At 43.3% G+C, this 19,651-nt stretch overlaps 1 protein-coding gene across 1 annotated transcript in view; it reads left to right on the top strand.

The window, feature by feature from the left end:
* The first annotated feature begins 8,855 nt into the window (after positions 1-8,855).
* Positions 8,856-19,651, top strand: part of atp1a3a (ATPase Na+/K+ transporting subunit alpha 3a) — a 35,166-nt gene continuing 24,370 nt past the window's right edge. The window contains exons 1-2 of the mRNA XM_031871224.1: positions 8,856-9,046; positions 9,144-9,245. Of these exons, the coding sequence (XP_031727084.1) occupies positions 9,240-9,245 (6 nt within the window). The 5' untranslated portion in view covers positions 8,856-9,046; positions 9,144-9,239. The remainder of the gene's footprint in view (positions 9,047-9,143; positions 9,246-19,651) is intronic.

Below are 19,651 nucleotides of genomic sequence, written 5' to 3'. Positions count from 1 at the left end.
CCAAGTCCCTGCTTGGCGAACAGTAAGTCCCTTCTTGGCCTTACTGTTCGCCAAGTCCGTGCTTGGCGAACCGTAAGTCCCTGCTTGGCGAACCATAAGTCCCTGCTTGGCAAACCGTAAGTCCCTTCTTGGCCTTACTGTTCGCCAAGTCCCTGCTTGGAGAACCGTAAGTCCCTGATTGGCGAACAGTAAGTCCCTTCTTGGCCTTACTGTTCGCCAAGTCCCTGCTTGGCGAACCGTAAGTCTCTGCTTGGCGAACAGTATGTCCCTTCTTGGCCTTACTGTTCGCCAAGTCCCTGCTTGGCGAACCGTAAGTCCCTGCTTGGCGAACCGTAAGTCCCTTCTTGTCGAACAGTTAGTCGCTTCTTGGCCTTACTGTTCTCCAAGTCCCTGCTTGGCGAACCGTAAGTCCCTGCTTGGCGAACATTACGTCCCTTCTTGGACTTACTGTTCGCTAAGTCCGTGCTTGGCGAACCGTAAGTCCCTGCTTGGCGAACCGTAAGTCCCTGCTTTGCGAACCGTAAGTCCCTTCTTGGCCTTACTGTTCGCCAAGTCCCTGCTTGGAGAACCGTAAGTCCCTGCTTGGCGAACAGTAAGTCCCTTCTTGGCCTTACTGTTCACCAAGTCCCTGCTTGGCGAACCGTAAGTCCCTGCTTGGCGAACCGTAAGTCCCTGCTTGGCGAACAGTAAGTCCCTTCTTGGCCTTACTGTTCACCAAGTCCCTGCTTGGCGAACCGTAAGTCCCTGCTTGGCGAACCGTAAGTCCCTGCTTGGCGAACAGTAAGTCCCTTCTTGGCCTTACTGTTCGACAAGTCCGTGCTTGGCGAACAGTAAGTCCCTGCTTGGCGAACAGTAAGTCCGTTCTTGGCCTTACTGTTCGCACAGTTTGAGCTTTGCGAACCGTAAGTCCCTGCTTGGCGAACAGTAAGTCCCTTCTTGGCCTTACTGTTCGCCAAGTCCCTGCTTAGCAAACAGTAAGTCGCTTCTTGGCCTTACTGTTCGCCAAGTCCCTGCTTGGCGAACAGTAAGTCCCTTCTTGGCCTTACTGTTTGCCAAGTCCCTGCTTGGCGAACCGTACGTCCCTGATTGGTGAACAGTAAGTCCCTTCTTGGCCTTACTGTTCGCCAAGTCCGTGCTTGGCGAACCGTAAGTCCCTGCTTGGCGAACCGTAAGTCCCTTCTTGGCCTTACTGTTCGCCAAGTCCCTGCTTGGCAAACAGTAAGTCCCTTCTTGGCCTTACTGTTCGCCAAGTCGCTGCTTGGCGAACCTTAAGTCCCTGCTTGGCGAACAGTAAGTCCCTTCTTGGCCTTACTGTTCGCCAAGTCCCTGCTTGGCGAACCGTAGGTCCCTGCTTGGGGAACCGTAAGTCCCTGCTTGTCGAACAGTAAGTCCCTTCTTGGCCTTACTGTTCGCCAAGTCCCCGCTTGGCGAACAGTAAGTCACTTCTTGGCCTCACTGTCCCTTCTTGGCCTTACTGTTTGCAGTCAGGACACTTTCTATTTCTCCTCTGTAAGATTTGACAAGAACTTGGAACAGGAATTTAAGTGTCCTTAAGAAATACAGCCATTTAGGAGCTGTCCTAAGCAAAGGAGAGATGTGTGTCCTGACAATGTTAGGTTGTTTGTGATGCTGATTTCCATGAACTTAAAGCTGTTACTTGCTCCACCTCCATTGATGTAGACAGGGGTGTGCATTTTCAACCTCCTTTTTGTTTTAAGATCGACAATGGTTTCACTGACGTTGAGCAGTAGGTTATTCACTGAGCACCACTCTGCAGGGTTCGGGGGCTCTGCTGTTCAACACTAGAGTGGAGGAGGTTTGGCTGCCAATCCAAACTGCCTGGGGTCTGTTTGTGAGGTAGCCTAATAACCAGTTGCAGAGTGAGGTACTCAAGCTAAGTCAAGCGAGTGCTAAGTCTTCCAATCGGTTTCATGGGGGATAGGCCGTTGTGCTGGAGCCTGTGAGGTGGGGAGACCGAGTAGAGAGCGGGCCCTCCAATAATGTGTTGATTTAAAAAACATGCTCTTTCGAGTAGATTGCCTTTTCCATAATACCACTATGTTTAAAATAGAACTCGCAGTGAGGGAAGTTTGCTGCCGTTTGCAATATATACTCTCAAAAAGGCAAACCCATCTCAGTCATGGTTTTCATTTGGTGTACTAGTAAGTAGCGACAACAAAAGGATATGCTCATTGTACATAAATGATTCAGTTGAATGAATTATTCCTTATTTTCTTTGGTATTTTTGTCTTAAACAGATATGCAATAATGATTGCTGGGTAATATGTATGTTAGTATTGTCTTATGTCAAATTTGTATTTGATCATGTGACGAGACGATATGATGGTGTATCCTTCATAACTGGTGCGTGCAGTAGAGCCTTTCATAACCGTATACACTGGGGCCCTTTGTGACTACCTTATGCCACTGATCTGACACAAGCGCCATTAGACCTCTGAGTAGGACATTCGCACTGTGGCATTTACAGAGTCTGTGAGCTTGGGGCTCCTGACCTGAATCCCCAGACATACTGGGCAAGTCTCTGCAAGGGAAATGGAGCCAGTAACACCCTCCAGTGCGTCAGTGAATGCCACGAGGATTCCCCCCCCCCCCCGATGCAAAGGCACTTAGCCTCACAACTGCTCCAGCAGAGCTGCTTGAAGGACTGTGGTTGTACTGGGAAGCCCCCAGATCTGAATGCAGTAACGCTGAACGTGAAACAGCTGGATCAATGGATAACATTGTTGGTTCGGGCCACCACTTTGGTCCAGACTGAAATATTTCAACATCTAGTGGATGGATTGCCATAACATGTTGTACAGATAGTGGCTGTCCCCAGAGGATGGCTTTGAAATGGCAAACTGATGTAGTATTCATACGACACAAAATTGAGTATGTATTGTTCACACTGTAGTATATGGATTTTGTGTTTGTGAGAAATGCCCAGATGTATATTACATAAGCAAGAATGTCTGAGTATGCGGCTACTGGACATACTCAACTGCCCCACAATGCATTGCGTCTTGGTGCATCGAGGCTGAATGATATTAACACTATGGTTGGTTGTCTTCTTCAAAAACATTTTTGATATTTTTGTTGAAATTCTCATTATATCCTGACAGAAATCAATAACTCAAGTGATATGACAAAAAAAGAAGAAAATCTGTTCTCTGTGGCTGTCACAGGACTGTAGTAAACCTGTCTGTAGCGTCCAAGCCTTTAGCAGAGTGTAAACCTTAAGTTGTCGTGGGTTTATGGTCCTATGCACATAGCTCACACCGACACCGCTCATAGGTGAAAGCAAAAAGTGTTTTATTGATCCAATTTCTCTCGTACAAGTTGGTGAAACAACTTCCTTTCTTCCTGAAAGTACCGCCGATTACCTCGACACACTTTAAAGATCCACAGGTTAATCCACAAATTGTTCCACAACCTAATCCACATAGCATCTTCCATATGACACGTTCGGAAAACTGTGCGGCTCCATTCTGCTCCAGATACTACTAACAGCCGTAACTAACTGTCGCAAAGTGTCCTTAACGTGACGGCAGTCTGTCACTTACGTCAACATCTTTGTAACGTTCAAAGTAGAAACAGATCTGATTAAAGTTAAACATGTAAATGCAAATAAATATGTTACAGCAAATTGAATTTGGCCAATCATTATATATGGCGACTTTCTTGCTACATTGAGCAACTTTTGGAGATAGCACTGCTAGCTACTGTCATTGGAAAAAAGTTTGAATAAAAAGAAAATGTTCGAATATCCGCATATAGACTGTAACTATCCAGACAGGGTCTATATACCATCGAACTGTGATTCCAATAATACGTTTAAAGCGTTTCCCATCATGACTTTGCCTCTGATACGATATATATTTCCCAGTATGATTTTTGCGCCGCTTTTATGACGGAAATCGTGGTTATTGATCAAATGTTTCCCTCACTTATCGTAACTGTTGATACCCACAAAATTACATATATGAATAAAAGCAGTGCCAATAAATTAATTTTAAGTGGAAAATTGCTGATTTCCTGTCGATGAGGCGTTAGATGATGAGATCTGTCCTCGTGCCTTTTGATGTTGTTAGAAATGCTTCGATCCGTTGTGTGTCTGGACTCAGCTCTCCTAATAAATCAATCCGCAGGTCGTCTTCGGATTACAAATGAAACGCGGCTCACATTTGTGTCCAATAGGAAGAGTGACGGAGCATTTTCCCCATCACAACATCTTTTCACAACCATCCGTCCGATTCATTCTGTGGCAGATAATTAAACCTCAATCAGCACGAGCATCCGCCATGTTCTACATCGTTTTCCTCTGGGTCTGCTTTCATCTCCCTCCCTCCACCCATCCTTCCTGTTAACAATTTCCCCAATTTTGTTTTGTGTCAGCTGGATGATTAGGGAGCCGCGGTTACCTGACATCCGTTGCTATGGTGACCAGGTTCCTGCAATGTGTTCTTTCCACTCTGATTTTCTCCCTCGCCTTAAAGTACACTCTTTGTTGTTTAACCTTTATGAAAAGATGTACAGAGCATTTCAGCTGTTCTCTTTTATTCCCAACAGCAGACTTTTTTAGATCTGCTGCACACACCTGGGAGTTGCCCAGAACACCCGACTGACCCAGAGAAGGTGTAAAAGAACTGGTATTCTCTCTTTTGTATGAGGAAAGATTTAGAGACACAGTGTTGTAATTACAACAGAGTTACTGTGCAGGGAGTCAAGATATAGGACTACAATTCCCAATTTTTCCAAGTTAGCAGCATGTCAATAATAGCCTATGCTAGCAGCTCTGTGAGTGATGGTCATTGTAAAGAAAACCAAACTGTTAAATATATAACCAAAGTTCGGGCTGTCACAATATCAGATTCTTTTAAACAACTATCATGGCCAAATAATTCACGACAACTATATTATTACAATATCTATAAAGAAATGTCAAAATATAAGAAGAAAACTTAACAGTGTGCAACACATTTAGCGTTATGAATAGGAGTTGCCCAGGAGGATTTCGTATTGAAGCATAAACCTGATCAGATTGTATGCTACTTTTTGCTTCTACTCAAGTAGTTGAAATTACCATCAATGCATCACTAATAATCATCCAGGTATATTATATATATATTCTTGTCAAATGGGCCACTCTGCGTAATGAGTACTTTTATTTTTATGGACTTTGAGTATATTTTTTGCACTTTTACTAAAGTAAGTAAGAGTATGTAAAAGGAGTATTATGTTTTACACTGTGGTAATGCTACTTAAGTAAAAGATCTAAGTACTTCTTCCACCACGTATTTACTGTCATTTCGTCACCAGTAATGTTCAAAAGCAATCTTTTAGCAGCTGGCTGCATAAAGATGAGTCAACATGCTGAAGTAGGAACAAGTTATTACTGGTGTCAATGGAAAGGTAGGAGGCTTCCCCCAATACGTTGTTCTTTGTGTTTATTTCCAATTAATACCTATTTACACAGATGTGATGTCTTTTTGTTGCTTTCTGGTTGGCTGTACTTCAAGCCAATACATAAATGGTCCATGTCGCTGCTACATTACACTTGACATGCAAAATGCCCCACCATCTTTCCTACACACAGTAGGAGCAAGACACCGCAGACTTTGTGATGCTTTTACCTCTTTGTAGTCATTGCACGTCTTTCTCTGGTTTTGGGTCTCTTTGTGGTTGTTATGCATCTTTATGTGTCTCTTTGTGGTCGTTTTGTGGTCATTTTGGGTCTCTCTGTGTTCTTTTTGTGTCTCTTTGTGGTGTTTTTGTGTTTCTCTGTGGTCATTTTGTGTCTCTGTGGTTATTTTTTGTCTCTTTGTGGTCTTTTTGTGTCTCTTTGCAGTTGCTTTGTGTCTCTTTGTAGTCGTTTTATGTGTCTTTGTTGTTGTTTTGATTCTATTTTGTCTCTACCTGGTTGGTACATGTCTCTATGAGTGACATTTTGTAGTTGAAGGCCAGAGGATGGGGCCCCTGACAATTTTGTCCCCTGGGCCTGTGCCCGGGAGGCTCGTTCAGTAATCTGTCCATGCCTGCTCCCATTGTCACATCTCTCGAACATGACTTTTTGAAGTCACAGTGACGCAGTATATATATTTTTTCCCAGCTCACGTTCAGAATCTGCTACAAAAAATAAAAGCCCTGTTGATTGAGAGGTGCACGCTGGATGACAAAGCAGCACAGAAACCGGGCCACGATTTCAATTATGACGGAGGGGAGTATCGATCTCATCTGAACACGGTGGCTGCCTCTAAGCGGAGCGGGGCACGCTCACACAGCCGAGCCTGCACACGTTCACATACAAACATGTCCATAGCAACGCACACATGTCGACCAGACATTTACACACTCAATCACCGTCTCATTTGCCCATGTGTTGAGCACTATCGTATGCTTTTCCCCCTTCGTTCATTAGCTCGCTGATCACGGATGATTCACCTCAGGCGAGGATGTGTGTGTAAGTGCGTGTATGGCAGCTGCACAGTATTCATAGCCTCCTGCTCTATTTGAAAGCTCTAAAAACCAGTGTAATTGTCTAATCTCCCACAGCAGGTGATGCACACAGACATAAAGCATGTGGAGCCTCGGCTTTGCTCTGACCGACCATAAACATCACATTGCCCATATTAGCAACTGTGTTAGCCATCTTTATTCCAGTGTGATGCCAGTAAAGGAAGGCCTCATTTCTTGCATCTCACTCCTCCTTTTCCTTTCCATGCTTTCTCTGCGATTATTATTTTCTCTGCCGTTCTCTATAATCTCCTCCTCAGCGCCGCACTTCTGTTTTCCACTCTCAATTGTCAATCCTGTGTTTTGAATGCCGCACTGCCGCTCTCGTCCGTATCACATCTGTTCGTCATATACCGCCATATAACGCAGGCTGTATCCTGCCTTCGGAGAATAGTTTGGATGCTCCAGTCTTTTTCCCATGATGCCATTGACGATGCAGATGTGCACTTTGTTCATGCTTTTAGTTTTTTTTCTTCTTCTGTGCAACAGAGAAGCTGCAGTTGGAACAGCTGCTGCCAGCTAAACAACATGCCTAATTTCATCTGATTGAAGAGTTATGATCGCCACAATTCTTATTTGACAACACATTTCCTATGAATGTGCCACATCTGCAGGCTGAGACAAAATAACTTTCTACAACCAGAGAATTTTAACATTTGGAAATTCCAAACATGCGTCTGCCTCACATGTGTCCATGCATTTTTTGGCACATTTTATTTCGGTCATAGACGCGGCCGGAAGCTGGATTACCAACTGAGTAAAGCATGCCAACTGCCCTGCAGCAAAAAGTCTCAGGTCCACTGTGACAGTAGTTTTGGTAATTTGAAGTACCATATCAGTTAAGGCAGGTCCTGTTTCCTTTGATATTGTTGAAAGTGTTTTGTGGAGAAAATGTAGTTTTAAGAGCTTTATTATTTTTAACTTATACTGTGTTTACATGAGGCTGCACAGTGGTGTAGTGGCTAACACTGTCACCTCACAGCAAAAGGGGTCCTTCTGTGTAGAGTTTGCATGTTCCCTCCAGGGTCCATAGACATGGAATAGGTTAACTGACGACTCAAAATTGCCCGTAGGTGTGAATGTGAGTGTGAATATCTGTCTCTATATGTCAGCCCTGGGATAGTCTGGCAACCTGTCAGGTGAACCCTGCCTTCGCCCAATGTCAGCTGAGATCGCTATTTAATCAAACAACAAAGGGATCTGCATCTGCCAATATGGATCATCAATGATTGGCAATCGGTGTTGGCTGCAAAAAAAATGTGATCAGCGATCTCTAAAAGTTATATTTGCTCCATTTTTTCTTCTGTGCTGATCCGATTTGTGATCCAATCCGGGACTCTGATCCGTGATCCGATCCAAACCGTGAGTTTTATGATCCGTTGCACCACTACTTTACATGGTCAATATTCCTAAATAAAGTTGTGTTTAATCAAATTACCACAAACTAACACAAATGTGGTACTCCTTAAGCGTAGGCCATGAAAAGAAAACAATTTCTTTGCCAATTTTAGGCCAGTTTTAACTTTATTTATCTACATATTTACACAAAACATCATAATAGTTTAAGTGGATAAGCAATGTTTTTAGTATTATTTTGAATTAAATTGAATAGCAGCAGATACAGAAATGCTTATTGTAATGTGTGGGCACACCAATACAATACTGAAATGTCCAATGTTAAACTGTTTAGTGTTGCGTAGTTATTTTTTTTTATAGAATATACTTATTTATTGCATGATTTTAGTGCAGTGTAAATGTTTTAAAACTATTAATTTATTTTAGTTTGGCGCGTGACTTATATTGTTCTGTGTCTGGCCCATATCCAAAAAAGTTTGGCCACCGCTGCTGTGCGTATTATTAGATACACATTGCACAGAGCATAATAGGTGGGAGGTCAGTCGAGGCCCAACAACATTTTTTGAACTAATCCAGTTATGTTTATGCTTTAAGATACAGTTGAAATAGCTTGTGTATTTTACTATTTGCCCTTCAGATCAGTGATTCAACTTAACAAAGGCCTTTCACATGAATCAGTAATTCGCCTCATGTTTTTCTGTCTTGCATTAATATTCCAGAAAAAAAATATTTGGTTCCCTGTTTCCAAAACGTATTTATTGCCTAAAAACTGATATAAGGTGTATACACGTGATCAATATATTTGGTACGTTTATCAAATGAACACAGCACTAGTCTGATCGGGTTAGAAACGTTAGAACATGTAACGTTAACTGCCTCGTTGGTTTCATCCGCGGAGTGAAAAATCAGGGAACCCTGAGTGCTGCGGCAGCCCTGGGCACAGCCGCGGAGGGAGACAGCATCCGAAGAAGAAGCCTGCTGTGCGGGTCTACTTTCCACTGGCATCATTTGCGCCTTACGGGAGAGAAGGCTGGTGAAGTGCCACCAACGGCTGCATATGAATTTTTAACATTTTATGCCGGAGAGATAAAACCTTTTGATTTTCATCCGAACGGGGTGCGGCTTTGCCTAAAGTTTGCCTTTGTCAAGTTACCATATTCCCGTTCCTCTTCAAAACGTTCGTATTGAGAGTGTTATGTTAGTAGTTCATTTATTTGTGTCAGTAGAGCAATAGCTGTCAACTGATGGGTGACATTTTTATTTCTTCTCATCAGACGACTGTTTCCCGTCTACCCGTCTTAAAGCTACTCTGGTTGAACCAACCCTAAAAGAGACTCATCTTCTGAGGAGAACCGACTGACTGCGCCGAAATGGGGGTAAGAACTAACTCTTGTGATTTTAGCTAATATGTTGTTAACAAACAAAAAAGTATCTTCTGGTAAAGTTCGCTGTACAGGGTTGAGGAAAGGGTTAAAGTGCAGACGTGGTGTTAGAATGACACTGAACACGGTGGGATATGTATTATATGTTTAAGCTAACTATCACTACGTGGCTGACAGACCGATACTTTATGCCACTGCCATTTCAGTGAACGGCTCTGTGTCATGACATTAACGTGTCGGGTGTCTGCCATATGTGTATGGCAGACACGTCCTTTATCACGCCAAATCAATGCGTTACAATATACGACGACTGACATTATCGGGTAATAACGGTGATGTTAGTTGCCTGAACACGACCGTCTTTTTTCTAAGGAATGTGCGCGACATTCGTGAGTCAGTTACCCCGCAACCAGAGTCCAGTCGGTGCGACAGAACCGGTGCAGGGTGGATACGCGTTAACGATCCTCAGTCTCAGTCGTCTCTTCTCAACCAAATAACAAATATGTCGCTGTTGTTTTTTTTACCGCCCCTGCTTAACGTCACATTAAAGGCGATTAATCAAACAATTCCCCAAATCCCATGATGTCCTTCGGTGGATGGGGAGCGGTGGTCTGTAATGTTTCTTCAGGCAGAGAGAGAGAGAGACGCTTTCTGGCGATTTTTGGCGCTCAAACAAATCTGACAACGGGCGCAGAATGCTGACCAACGTCATGTCATATTAACTAAAAACAAAGGGATTAATAGTGTTCTAATAAGCAGTAGCGGGGAGATGTGCTGCTTCATTCACAGGTTAAAAAAATAAAAAAGAACGAAATTATACCGACCCCCCCCCCCCCCCCCACAGGAGCTTGACCCGCTGTAGACGACTGAGGGAATTCACAGCTCCCAAAACACGATTAGTCAGACTGCGTTATGACACGGGCGTGTCCGGCCAGAAATCAAAATAGTTTGGTGAATAATGTGCGAGTGAAAACGAGGGACGTCTGACCCGCTGATGGCGAAAACCGCAGCCCCGACTGCGGAATATCATGTCATTCCTCCCAAAGTCTGACTGCAGAGACACTTGATCATCAGACGCACGTGTATTGTCAGTTAATCCTAACAAAAGGAGGGGTGGTGGAAAGTCGTGGATTTGTAATAGGACTGTTTTTGGGAAATAATGAAGTGGAAGTGGGTGGGGACTGGGAATGAAACCCCTCTTCTACTTTTTCTCAACCAACCATTTGGTGCATTTTCATTAAAAACATTACATAATGCGAGGGTGCACCATGTCACTGTCACTGATGCTTAGTGAGGATGTGGAGGCAGCCTATGTCTGGGTACCAAATGGGCACAGACAAGTGCGTCAAAATGGTTCCTCAGCGTTGGTCAAAACCTCAACCGTCGCATCCTCCCTCCTCCTATAAATCGGGCGGATGAGTCCAAAAGGAAGGCGCTCTCCACCAGGGTTAGACACAGCCAACACCTCCACCATCTCGTTTTCAGCCCCAGCAGCCCTCACACAAGCACTGATCTGTCAGGTCATGAAGGGCAGAAAATTGTTGCATCCCCGTAGTGTTATTATAAGGCATTATCCAGTGTTTATAGTCAGCCATGACGTATTACTTTTATTGCTCTATGAAATTTCATAATCTCCCACCGCATGCTATATTATGACTTAAAGTATTTGCATTATAGTGTTGTGTTTTAGTACGTGGAGCCTGATGTGAAGAAGCACTGTAGCACCGTTTCTTCTGTGTTCGTGGTGTCATGGGCCGTCCCTGCTAATGAAGTGTGATGGGCGGTGGTTTCTACTCGGCTCCACATCCGGGTTTGAGGGAATGGGACGAGGGCACATTCGGGCCGAGGCGTGGAAATGGTGCCGCTCTGTCACGCTTTGTGATGCTGTCCACTAGAGCGCCGGAGGGGGAGAACCACACATGACTCTGACCACTGCGTCAGAGACAGGAGGAGGACAGTGTGTGTGTGTGTGTGTGTGTGTGTGTTTCGTGGAAACTCCCATGTTCAGGCTGTGGATTGCCATCTGGAGGGGCGGAGTGAGAGAGGAGATTGGGGTGAAATGGGTTGACAAGGCAACTGGTGCCATTTAATCCATGCCAATCGATTGAGAGGAGCTGTCGCTGCGGGGGCAAACGATCGAGGTGGGTGGGTGAGAGAACAGGTGGCAGAGATGAAGCGAAGGTCAGCCCCTGCAGGCCTCGCGGGGAGGCCCTGTTCGGAGGAAAGGTCCAGGGATTGGCACTGGATTTTGGAGGGATTGGAACTGGATCCCCCTCTCTCCACTTGAGTGAGAGAGAGAAAGTGATGCCTTTTGCGGTGAGTCACCTTGAGACGGGTGTATTCTGGGAAACATGGTGGAGTGGAGGAATGCCACAAAGACAAGCTGGGATGTCGCTCGTGCGCCGTGACGACAGGAAGGAAGCAGCGATGGTGGAGCTTGAGGAGCTAAATGGAGAGATATAAAAGAAAAACAAGAGATACGCAGGGATGCATGCATTTGCTGGTATCCCAGGATGAACTTCAGGAAGCTTCAGGAGGGGAGCCAATCACTGTGGACGGTGTGTGTGTGGCTGTGTGTGAGGCACGCGGCTCTCTAATGACTAAAGCAGCTCTCGTTTATGGTGTCTCATCCATCCATGTTGAAGCTGATGCTTCACACAGTGGTTCTCAATTTTAAGGGATCTCTTTATTGTAGTTTCAGTGTTTCAGTCCTGATAATAATTGTCTATACTCTAGCGTATTAAAATCAGTGCACAGAATCACACACCTGTGCAATATTCCTGTGGTAAATAAATGAGTACAACTTTTTTTTAGTGCATAATGCACATTTAATGTGCAGTTCCTAATAATGAGTCCTCTTTCGTAGCTGTTATACCACAGGGCGTGCCCGTATGGAGCGGGTCGATTGTTTGGCTCCCTGTTCCGGACTTGCTGCAGGGACGCGAAGAAGAGTTTGGTAGTAACGCTAGTATATCCAGCAGCAAAAGTGAACTGCAGACAATATGTAGCTGCCTGTAAAGCCCCACTGAGGACGACATGATCAAATCCGGGGCCCTGAAGCCCCCCCCAACCCTAACCCCTGACGCCACACATAGCGCTAGTTTATCCAAAGTTTACTGACATTGATCGTGTCCAAATTCTGCAAAGCACACCATGGGGCCCCCAGCAAAACACCCACCAAGTGTGAAGTAGATCAGATAACGGTTCTCGAGATAAGCGAAGAGCACACAGAAAGACAGAGAATCCTTGCTTTATAAGACTTGAGAATCAGCTGAGAGTAGGGGTGTACGGTACACAAAATTGAGTGTAAAAATTGAGCTTCGAGTTTACCCCTAAATGAGATGTAACTTAACCTACATGTGTAACCATTGCAACAAATATTAAATCACATAAAGTGACTCACGGTGCGGATTAAAACAGCCAGACCCATTGTGATTTTCAGACAAAACAGTAAACCTCTGCATACTTCTCCTACTGCCCACTGACTTTACAAATTGTAAAACGGCTCGTGGCTCCAGTCTGTTCACAACATTTTAGTTAAAAACAGAAACACTTGGACTTTATGTAACTGGTGCCCTGGGTGCTTCACTGCAGCTTTGTTACATAGACAATTCAAAGTGCATTACATGAGGATGCAATAAAATAGCATCTAAATTCATTCATGAAGGCACAGAGCAGGCGCATGCATTGTAATCTAAATGCATAGTTTGTTATCACGTATGTAATTGTAGTTACACCACATGTATGTTCTCCTGGTCATCAACTCTGTTGCATAATTGTTTCAGTCTGTCAATATTTCATCAATACTGACTCTGAACCTCTCTGTCCTTTTACGAGTTTCCATCTGTGTGTGTGTGTGTGTGTGTGTGTGTGTGTGTGTGTGTGTGTGTGTAAAATAGCGTGGATCCATACTACTGCAAACCACTGGTTCTGTTCGATGTGCATCGTGCGTTTCCTCAAATGCACACGTTACTTGCTGTTTGCGGGGTGACACAGGTGTCAAGGGTAACTAGTAGTTTTTCCGCGCTTCCTGCAACACCACCATGCATTGATGACAGGGAGGATGAGAGAGTGACAGCACACTGAACAGTTGCACTGCGCAAACATTGCAGCAGTTACATAACACACCTTCACATTAAAAAGTAACCACATGTGTGGAAATTCAAAAAAGGGCCTCAACATCAATGTGGGCAGAGCTGGTAGAGGTGGGGCTATTACACGTGTTTGCTCAGTTTCTGGTGGAATTACAATCACAGCACAAGCCTTTTCCTCTCTTCTCTGGAGACGTGAAATTACACCTTCAGCACATTACAACATTTGGTAAATCAGTGTTAATGACTGATTATCTGTTGATGGCAATGTGCTTTCCTACACTGTCACAAGAGTGTTTAACAGCGTGCAACATTAAGTTGTTCAATTGCCTCATTTAGGGGCTAGCTAATCAGCTAGCTAGCTTGCTGCTAAGTTTAGCTGATTTCATGCTACAGAACATAAAAAGCACCTCATGATCTGCTGGGCTTCGTCTACATTACTTTGACTTGAAGCCAAAACGAACTGCTTTTTAACGTACCGTTCATGATGCCAGTTACCCTTTTTAATTTGCTTTTGCTCATTTCTAGCGCTGATGCTAATTGACAGCATGTTGACGATTGTTAGGATTATGGTCAGTGTGCGAAATACCCGGTGGCAATCGGGGTCACATCTCACCCCGATTCCCCTGCTTTAATACAGACAAAAGCTGCCTCCAGATCAGCTGATAAAACAATGTAATTGTCATAGCCCGGTTTCAAATAGTAGAGTGCAGTCGCTATGCATATTTATAACAGTCAATACAACACAATACTTTTCCCAGAATTGCAAGACTAAGACCTAAATCCATCAACAACACTACTAAATTCACATGCACATTGGTTTTCAGCTGAAGAAAGTTAGTTTAGTTTTAGTTTAGTTACTCTTTAAGCACATCCTTTCCCTCCCCCCACAGTTGATTTCAGTTATTTAGATAGGCCCATCAGATTGGATGTTGCTAGGAAGCCTCACATCCCCCATCTATCAACCCACTGGAAGGAGATACTGTCAATCTGATTCCGTCAACTACTGCCATGTTCTGTCGCCCTCTCAGACGCACTGCTGGAGGCGACACACAGCTAAATGGTGGGGGGGGGAGTAATTTTTATTACTGGAAAACACATGCACTGAGTTTAAACACAGTGTCTTCATCACGAATGTGGCTCGGACTGCCTCGTCTTGATTAAACCTTAGTGCAGATGAGTAGATCTGAGTAGAAGTGAGCAAAGAAACAGATGGGCAGCCTGGAGGGAGGAGAAAGTAAACAGAGTGGGACGGTGAAGGGAGGGATAGATGATGATGGAACTGTGTGTTTAAGGGGGCTGTGTGTGTGTGCGTGTGCTTGTCAGTCCATCAGTATTTTCTAGGTCGGTCAGTCTACTGATCTGTGTGATAATCCGTTTCTTTGTGTGTCTGTGTGTGGTTACGATGATCCACTGTGGCGCCGCCAGAGCTATTAAACTCCCCTGGAGGCAACATACAAGATCTTCCATTCAAAAAATCTGAGCTGAAATTGTTGACACTTTGGTCACTGTTACTTTATTGAACCTAGTTGAAAAATAGGCTAAATACCACATGCTAAACATGACTATAAAGAGGGTTCAGTGCCAGCTGTTGGATATTGCACCAAAGTCTTATAGTGTGGTTATAATGTGGAGCTGCTGTTAGGGTTTACATTTGCTTTGTTGGTGAATAATCATATGTGCAGATGCCATCCATCTACCACTTTCATGAAATGGCCGATAAACTAAATTCAAATTATGGAAAATAATTTGAAAATCTGAATCTTAGATATATGAGTTATAGATCTTAATAATTGATGCCCTTTTTTGACATTATGATTTGTTTTTAAGCTGCTTTCCCACAGTAACTGGTACGATCACCATAACGCTCATGTGGGGTTGGGTATTATTATGCTCAATTTTGAAACCCTTGTTATATTTATTCATCCTCAAACTGGGATGCACAGATCAAAATATCCCTGTTTGCTGTCTGAGATGTGACCAGTGATTTCAGCAGATTAAAAAGTGGTTTATCCAGCCTTCCTCAGACCTGTGGTGCTCTGCGCTGCAGGCCGCGCTGGAGACAGGATAGCAGCAGCTGGAGAGGACGACAACTGTTCAGCATGCACAATCTGTCCTGTTGCTCAGCACTGAACATCTGGATGCCGCTGAGACCTCCTCAGGTTTTACAGCCAAGGGGTTCAACACTTAACTGCATCAGCTTTTGGTCGCCCCAACTGAAAGTACAGTAGGGTTGCCATTTTCAGTCACCTTATATTTTGAGTTATATACTAAGTGTTACCTGTTCATTCCTGGTATATAAAACAACAGAAGTGCAGCTGTTGTCAGGTTCTCCGCAGATCCCCAGCGAGTCACTACTTGTTCATCCCTTCTCGCCCTTTCAAATGCCGGTTGTCTGGACCTTTGTGCTGATTCCCAAAGGCAAGAACTGGTTGCAAATTTCTTAAAATGGTTGTCCTTACTGTCAAGTCCTGCAGCAGGTACCTAGATGGAGAACAGGCAGTATGTCTTTGAGCAAAAGAAAATAATTGTCTTTTCCTTGTATTTACTCATCTTATATAAATATTAAGTGTGCATTGCCTGGTAATCATGTAACCTGAGTTCTTCCTAATCTTGCTCCGTATTTACGACTTCACTCTCCTCCACATCTACCCAAGTCACATTCCCTAGTGAGGCAGCTGGAGGCCTTTTTGATGTGCAATCATAATTCTGTAGACGGTCTGCTCTGACAGGCTGTCGGTGGAGACGGTTGTGCTTCAAAGTTGTTTTAATAGTCAAATTGTGCTTTGTGGTGCTTTACTTTTGCCTCCACCTCATGATGTGTTAGTTAACAGTGTGACAGTGATCACTGAGGTGTTATTATAGCACACTTTTTTTTACCTGCTTTTCATTGCAGCAGTTGGCGTTATTGGATTAACAATCAGCAGTTTATACAGTAGCAGCAGGTGGCCCTGAGTCATCTAGTTAAATTTCGACACTGAATGAACTTTTTTCTCATGCTTTGTCACACTGTCTTTATGGTACTAGAACACAATGATCTGACAAGAGTAATATTCTAATAATAACACGGCATTTATGAAATTAGGACACATGAGAGAGACTATCTGACTGCCCAAACTAATTCATTTTTCATTGTACCTCACTGCCCTCATGTTCATTTAAACAGTCAAATCTATTCAGTGCAATTTATGCCAAAGAAATGCATAAGATGTTTCACCGTTGTAATTGAAGTGAACAAGTAAGGATGAACGAGAGACTGGGATTGAAAAGACAGGGGAGAGACAGAGAGAGAGAGAGAGACCGACAGAGAGAGCGGGATTGAGGGGGATTATCATTGTTCAGTGGGTTAATCTGTCAGTGTAGTAAACAGCTGTAATCTGATGACCTGCTGGACTTGACCGCCCGGGAAACCTCCTGCACCTCATAACAGATGGCCAAACACGTCACACACTCACACACACTCACACACACACACACAGACTTACACAGAAACAGACAAACACCAGCGTGGAAAAACGCTCACGTTTGCAGTCAAAGCACAAAGTCAACATGTGTTTGACTGCACATATGGAATAAAAGTATTGCTCACTAAAAAGCGGGCATATGCGTAGGAAGAAATTGTACACACGTACTGTACACTGTACACAGTACAGCACCGAATTCACACAAATACACACTGCAACAGAAATACCAATATAGATTCAGTGATGGCATATGGTGGACAAGCAAACACTGCTGTCTCAACACTGTTGCTTAGCAGTGGGCAACATTTAGGGGACAAAAAAAAACATGGCAGCTTTACACACACAGCCAACAAGCTGTACAGCAGTGTTTCCCATTAATTACATAGACTCTGGCGGCCCGCCATATTCTATCTCTCTCTGCCATAGTTTCATAATGAACCGAAGATATTTCGGGTGGGCTGGCTGGCTCCGTGCGTGTCTCCTCCACAGCGGTGCGCAGCGACCGGCTCAAGCCTCTTTATTGGTGCAGCTGGTGGAGGGCTAATTTTAATACATTATTAACTAAATAATTAGGCTATATACTTCTTTTGAATAAATCATAGTTTATTGTTAGTTGATTTATATTTTGTATTAAGAATCTGAATCTGCCATGTAGCCTTACCGGTAACTAATATAGTCAAATAAAGGTCGTTAAGTTAAAAGTACAATGTTTTCCTCTGAGGTGTATTGGACTTGAAGTATAAAGCTACATAAAATAGAAATACTCAAGTAAAGTAGGCTACAAGTACTTCACATTTGTCCTGAAGTACAGTACTTGTGTAAATGTACTTAGTTCCATTCCTCCACTGCTAAAACAGGAGCACCAAGTTGTTTACAGGAGCACAGAGTTCTTCATTGATCTAGCCTCTTCATTCCGCTCTCAAAGTGCACCAGACCGATGCATTGAACTTTTAAATGCACAACATTTTCTTCCATTGTCCCCAGACCCCCCTCGAAGGTCAGAGGTCTACCCACCAAAGTGTCACCAAATCCTTCACCAAAAAGACAACATACAGAGTATGTTTAGTATATTATTTCCTCCTGGGACTGAGGTGTACTATGTATGTTTAATTCTCACTTAATCACACTGCTATATAGCACTATATAGCCTACGTTTAAAGTGATACCGATACCAATAGAGTATTTTATTTTTACTTTTCCTTTTCTAATTCAATACCCATCATGTGAAGCGTAGCACCCATCCTCCGGCTCCCCCTCAGGTTAACACTGTTAGCTCTGTCAGCACTGATGCCGCTGTTAGCAACGTTAGCTCCTAGCCGCTGCCCGCCGACTTAGCCATGTTGAGAGCCGTGTGCAGGCAGTACCGGCTGTTGTGTCTGCTGCGGTGAACGCTTGCAGGGATTGGCTGTGAGAAAACCAATTTTCTAGATCTGGGTACATAAAGGTTCTGCTGGTGTTATCTGGAGAAGTACTACTACTACTTAGTGACAGTACACATGTTAAGGCACTTTTCTCCAGAGTAAAAACCAATTTAGACAATCATAAAAGCTTAAAACGTTGTTATAAATGAGTCTGAGGTCATTCTGAAATGTTAACAGCTATCTAAGACAGATGTAGAAAAGCTCTGCAGTAAATGATTGTAGAGCTGGGCGAAATGGAGAAAATCAAATGTTATATTTTTGACAGAATGCCTCAATATTGTTATTGTAGGGTTGACCATTAATGCTTTCGCAAAATATATAAAAATAGATTTTTTTTTATCAATAATTATCAGTAATGTGGATGTAATGACTAAGTGTGTAAAGGCAAAAATCAGAACAGCTAGAACAGTTAAATTACATTAGCCTTTAAAACCAGGAAACATTTATGCCACATTGTGATATTACAATATCCAAAATCTAAGACAATTTCTAGTCTCATATCACAATATCGATATATTGCTGCTATGTTGCCCAGCCATACATAATTGCCTTTAAATTAAGGATTAATTAAAAAACAAACAAAACAGATATGAATTTGATATGGATACATAATACGTTGCAGTACATACGTAATGCATTCATGAGAGAAATGCACACTCACATGTACATGGTTAACTTCATGCTTACACTTAAATCATTGAAAAACAAATATGTGAACAGTCTCAAGCAAAACAACAGTGCACCTAGAGAGCTGCACAGAGGTAAGAGGATGTAAAACAGATGCACACATCTGATTGGTTGGCTGTCAACAGGTCAACACCCGGCTAGCTTTTCCTCCAGGAAAAAAAGCAGATGTCGAACAGCATAAAACAGCCATCAAATCAGTGCCAAACCTCTCAGTGCACACTAATCCACAGAAGAGCTTTCCCAAAATAAGTCTGCCCTCCCCACTCATCACACAGGGTTACACACACTATGAATCCCAGTACGTCACACATTTGTTGTAGGGAATGGATGATAGAGAACATCTGCCTGTCAGGTCAAAATACATCAGTACACCTGCACACCATGAAAAGACCTCACGGAAACATCAGCTGAGTTTAGGCTCAAAGTCCAATTTAAATGAACATCATGAGGTTAAGCGGGCTGGTTCAATTCTCAAAATGCATAATTAGATTTTTTGATGGCAATGTATGAATTAATTTAATTGCCCAGACTTCACATTGTTTTGATCCTTAATCCAATTAGTATGTAATTAATTGCCTCAGTGTGTCTTTGTGTCTAAAAGTATCCTTCTGCAGCCATCAGTGGTTTAGCTGCTGAACCATGATCAACACCATCTCCTACTGGGACACTATTGATTCCCTGCGTCTTGTTGTTCTTTTTGCCTCACAGATTTTTTGTTTTCTGTCTGAAGAAAATAA

This window comes from Anarrhichthys ocellatus, unplaced genomic scaffold (genome assembly GCF_004355925.1).
Source record: "Anarrhichthys ocellatus isolate YVR2014 unplaced genomic scaffold, GSC_Weel_1.0 scaffold57, whole genome shotgun sequence".
NCBI classification, from domain to species: Eukaryota; Metazoa; Chordata; class Actinopteri; order Perciformes; family Anarhichadidae; genus Anarrhichthys; species Anarrhichthys ocellatus.
The sequence above is the reverse complement of the archived record's forward strand: the minus strand, read 5'-3'. Positions and strand labels throughout refer to the sequence as shown.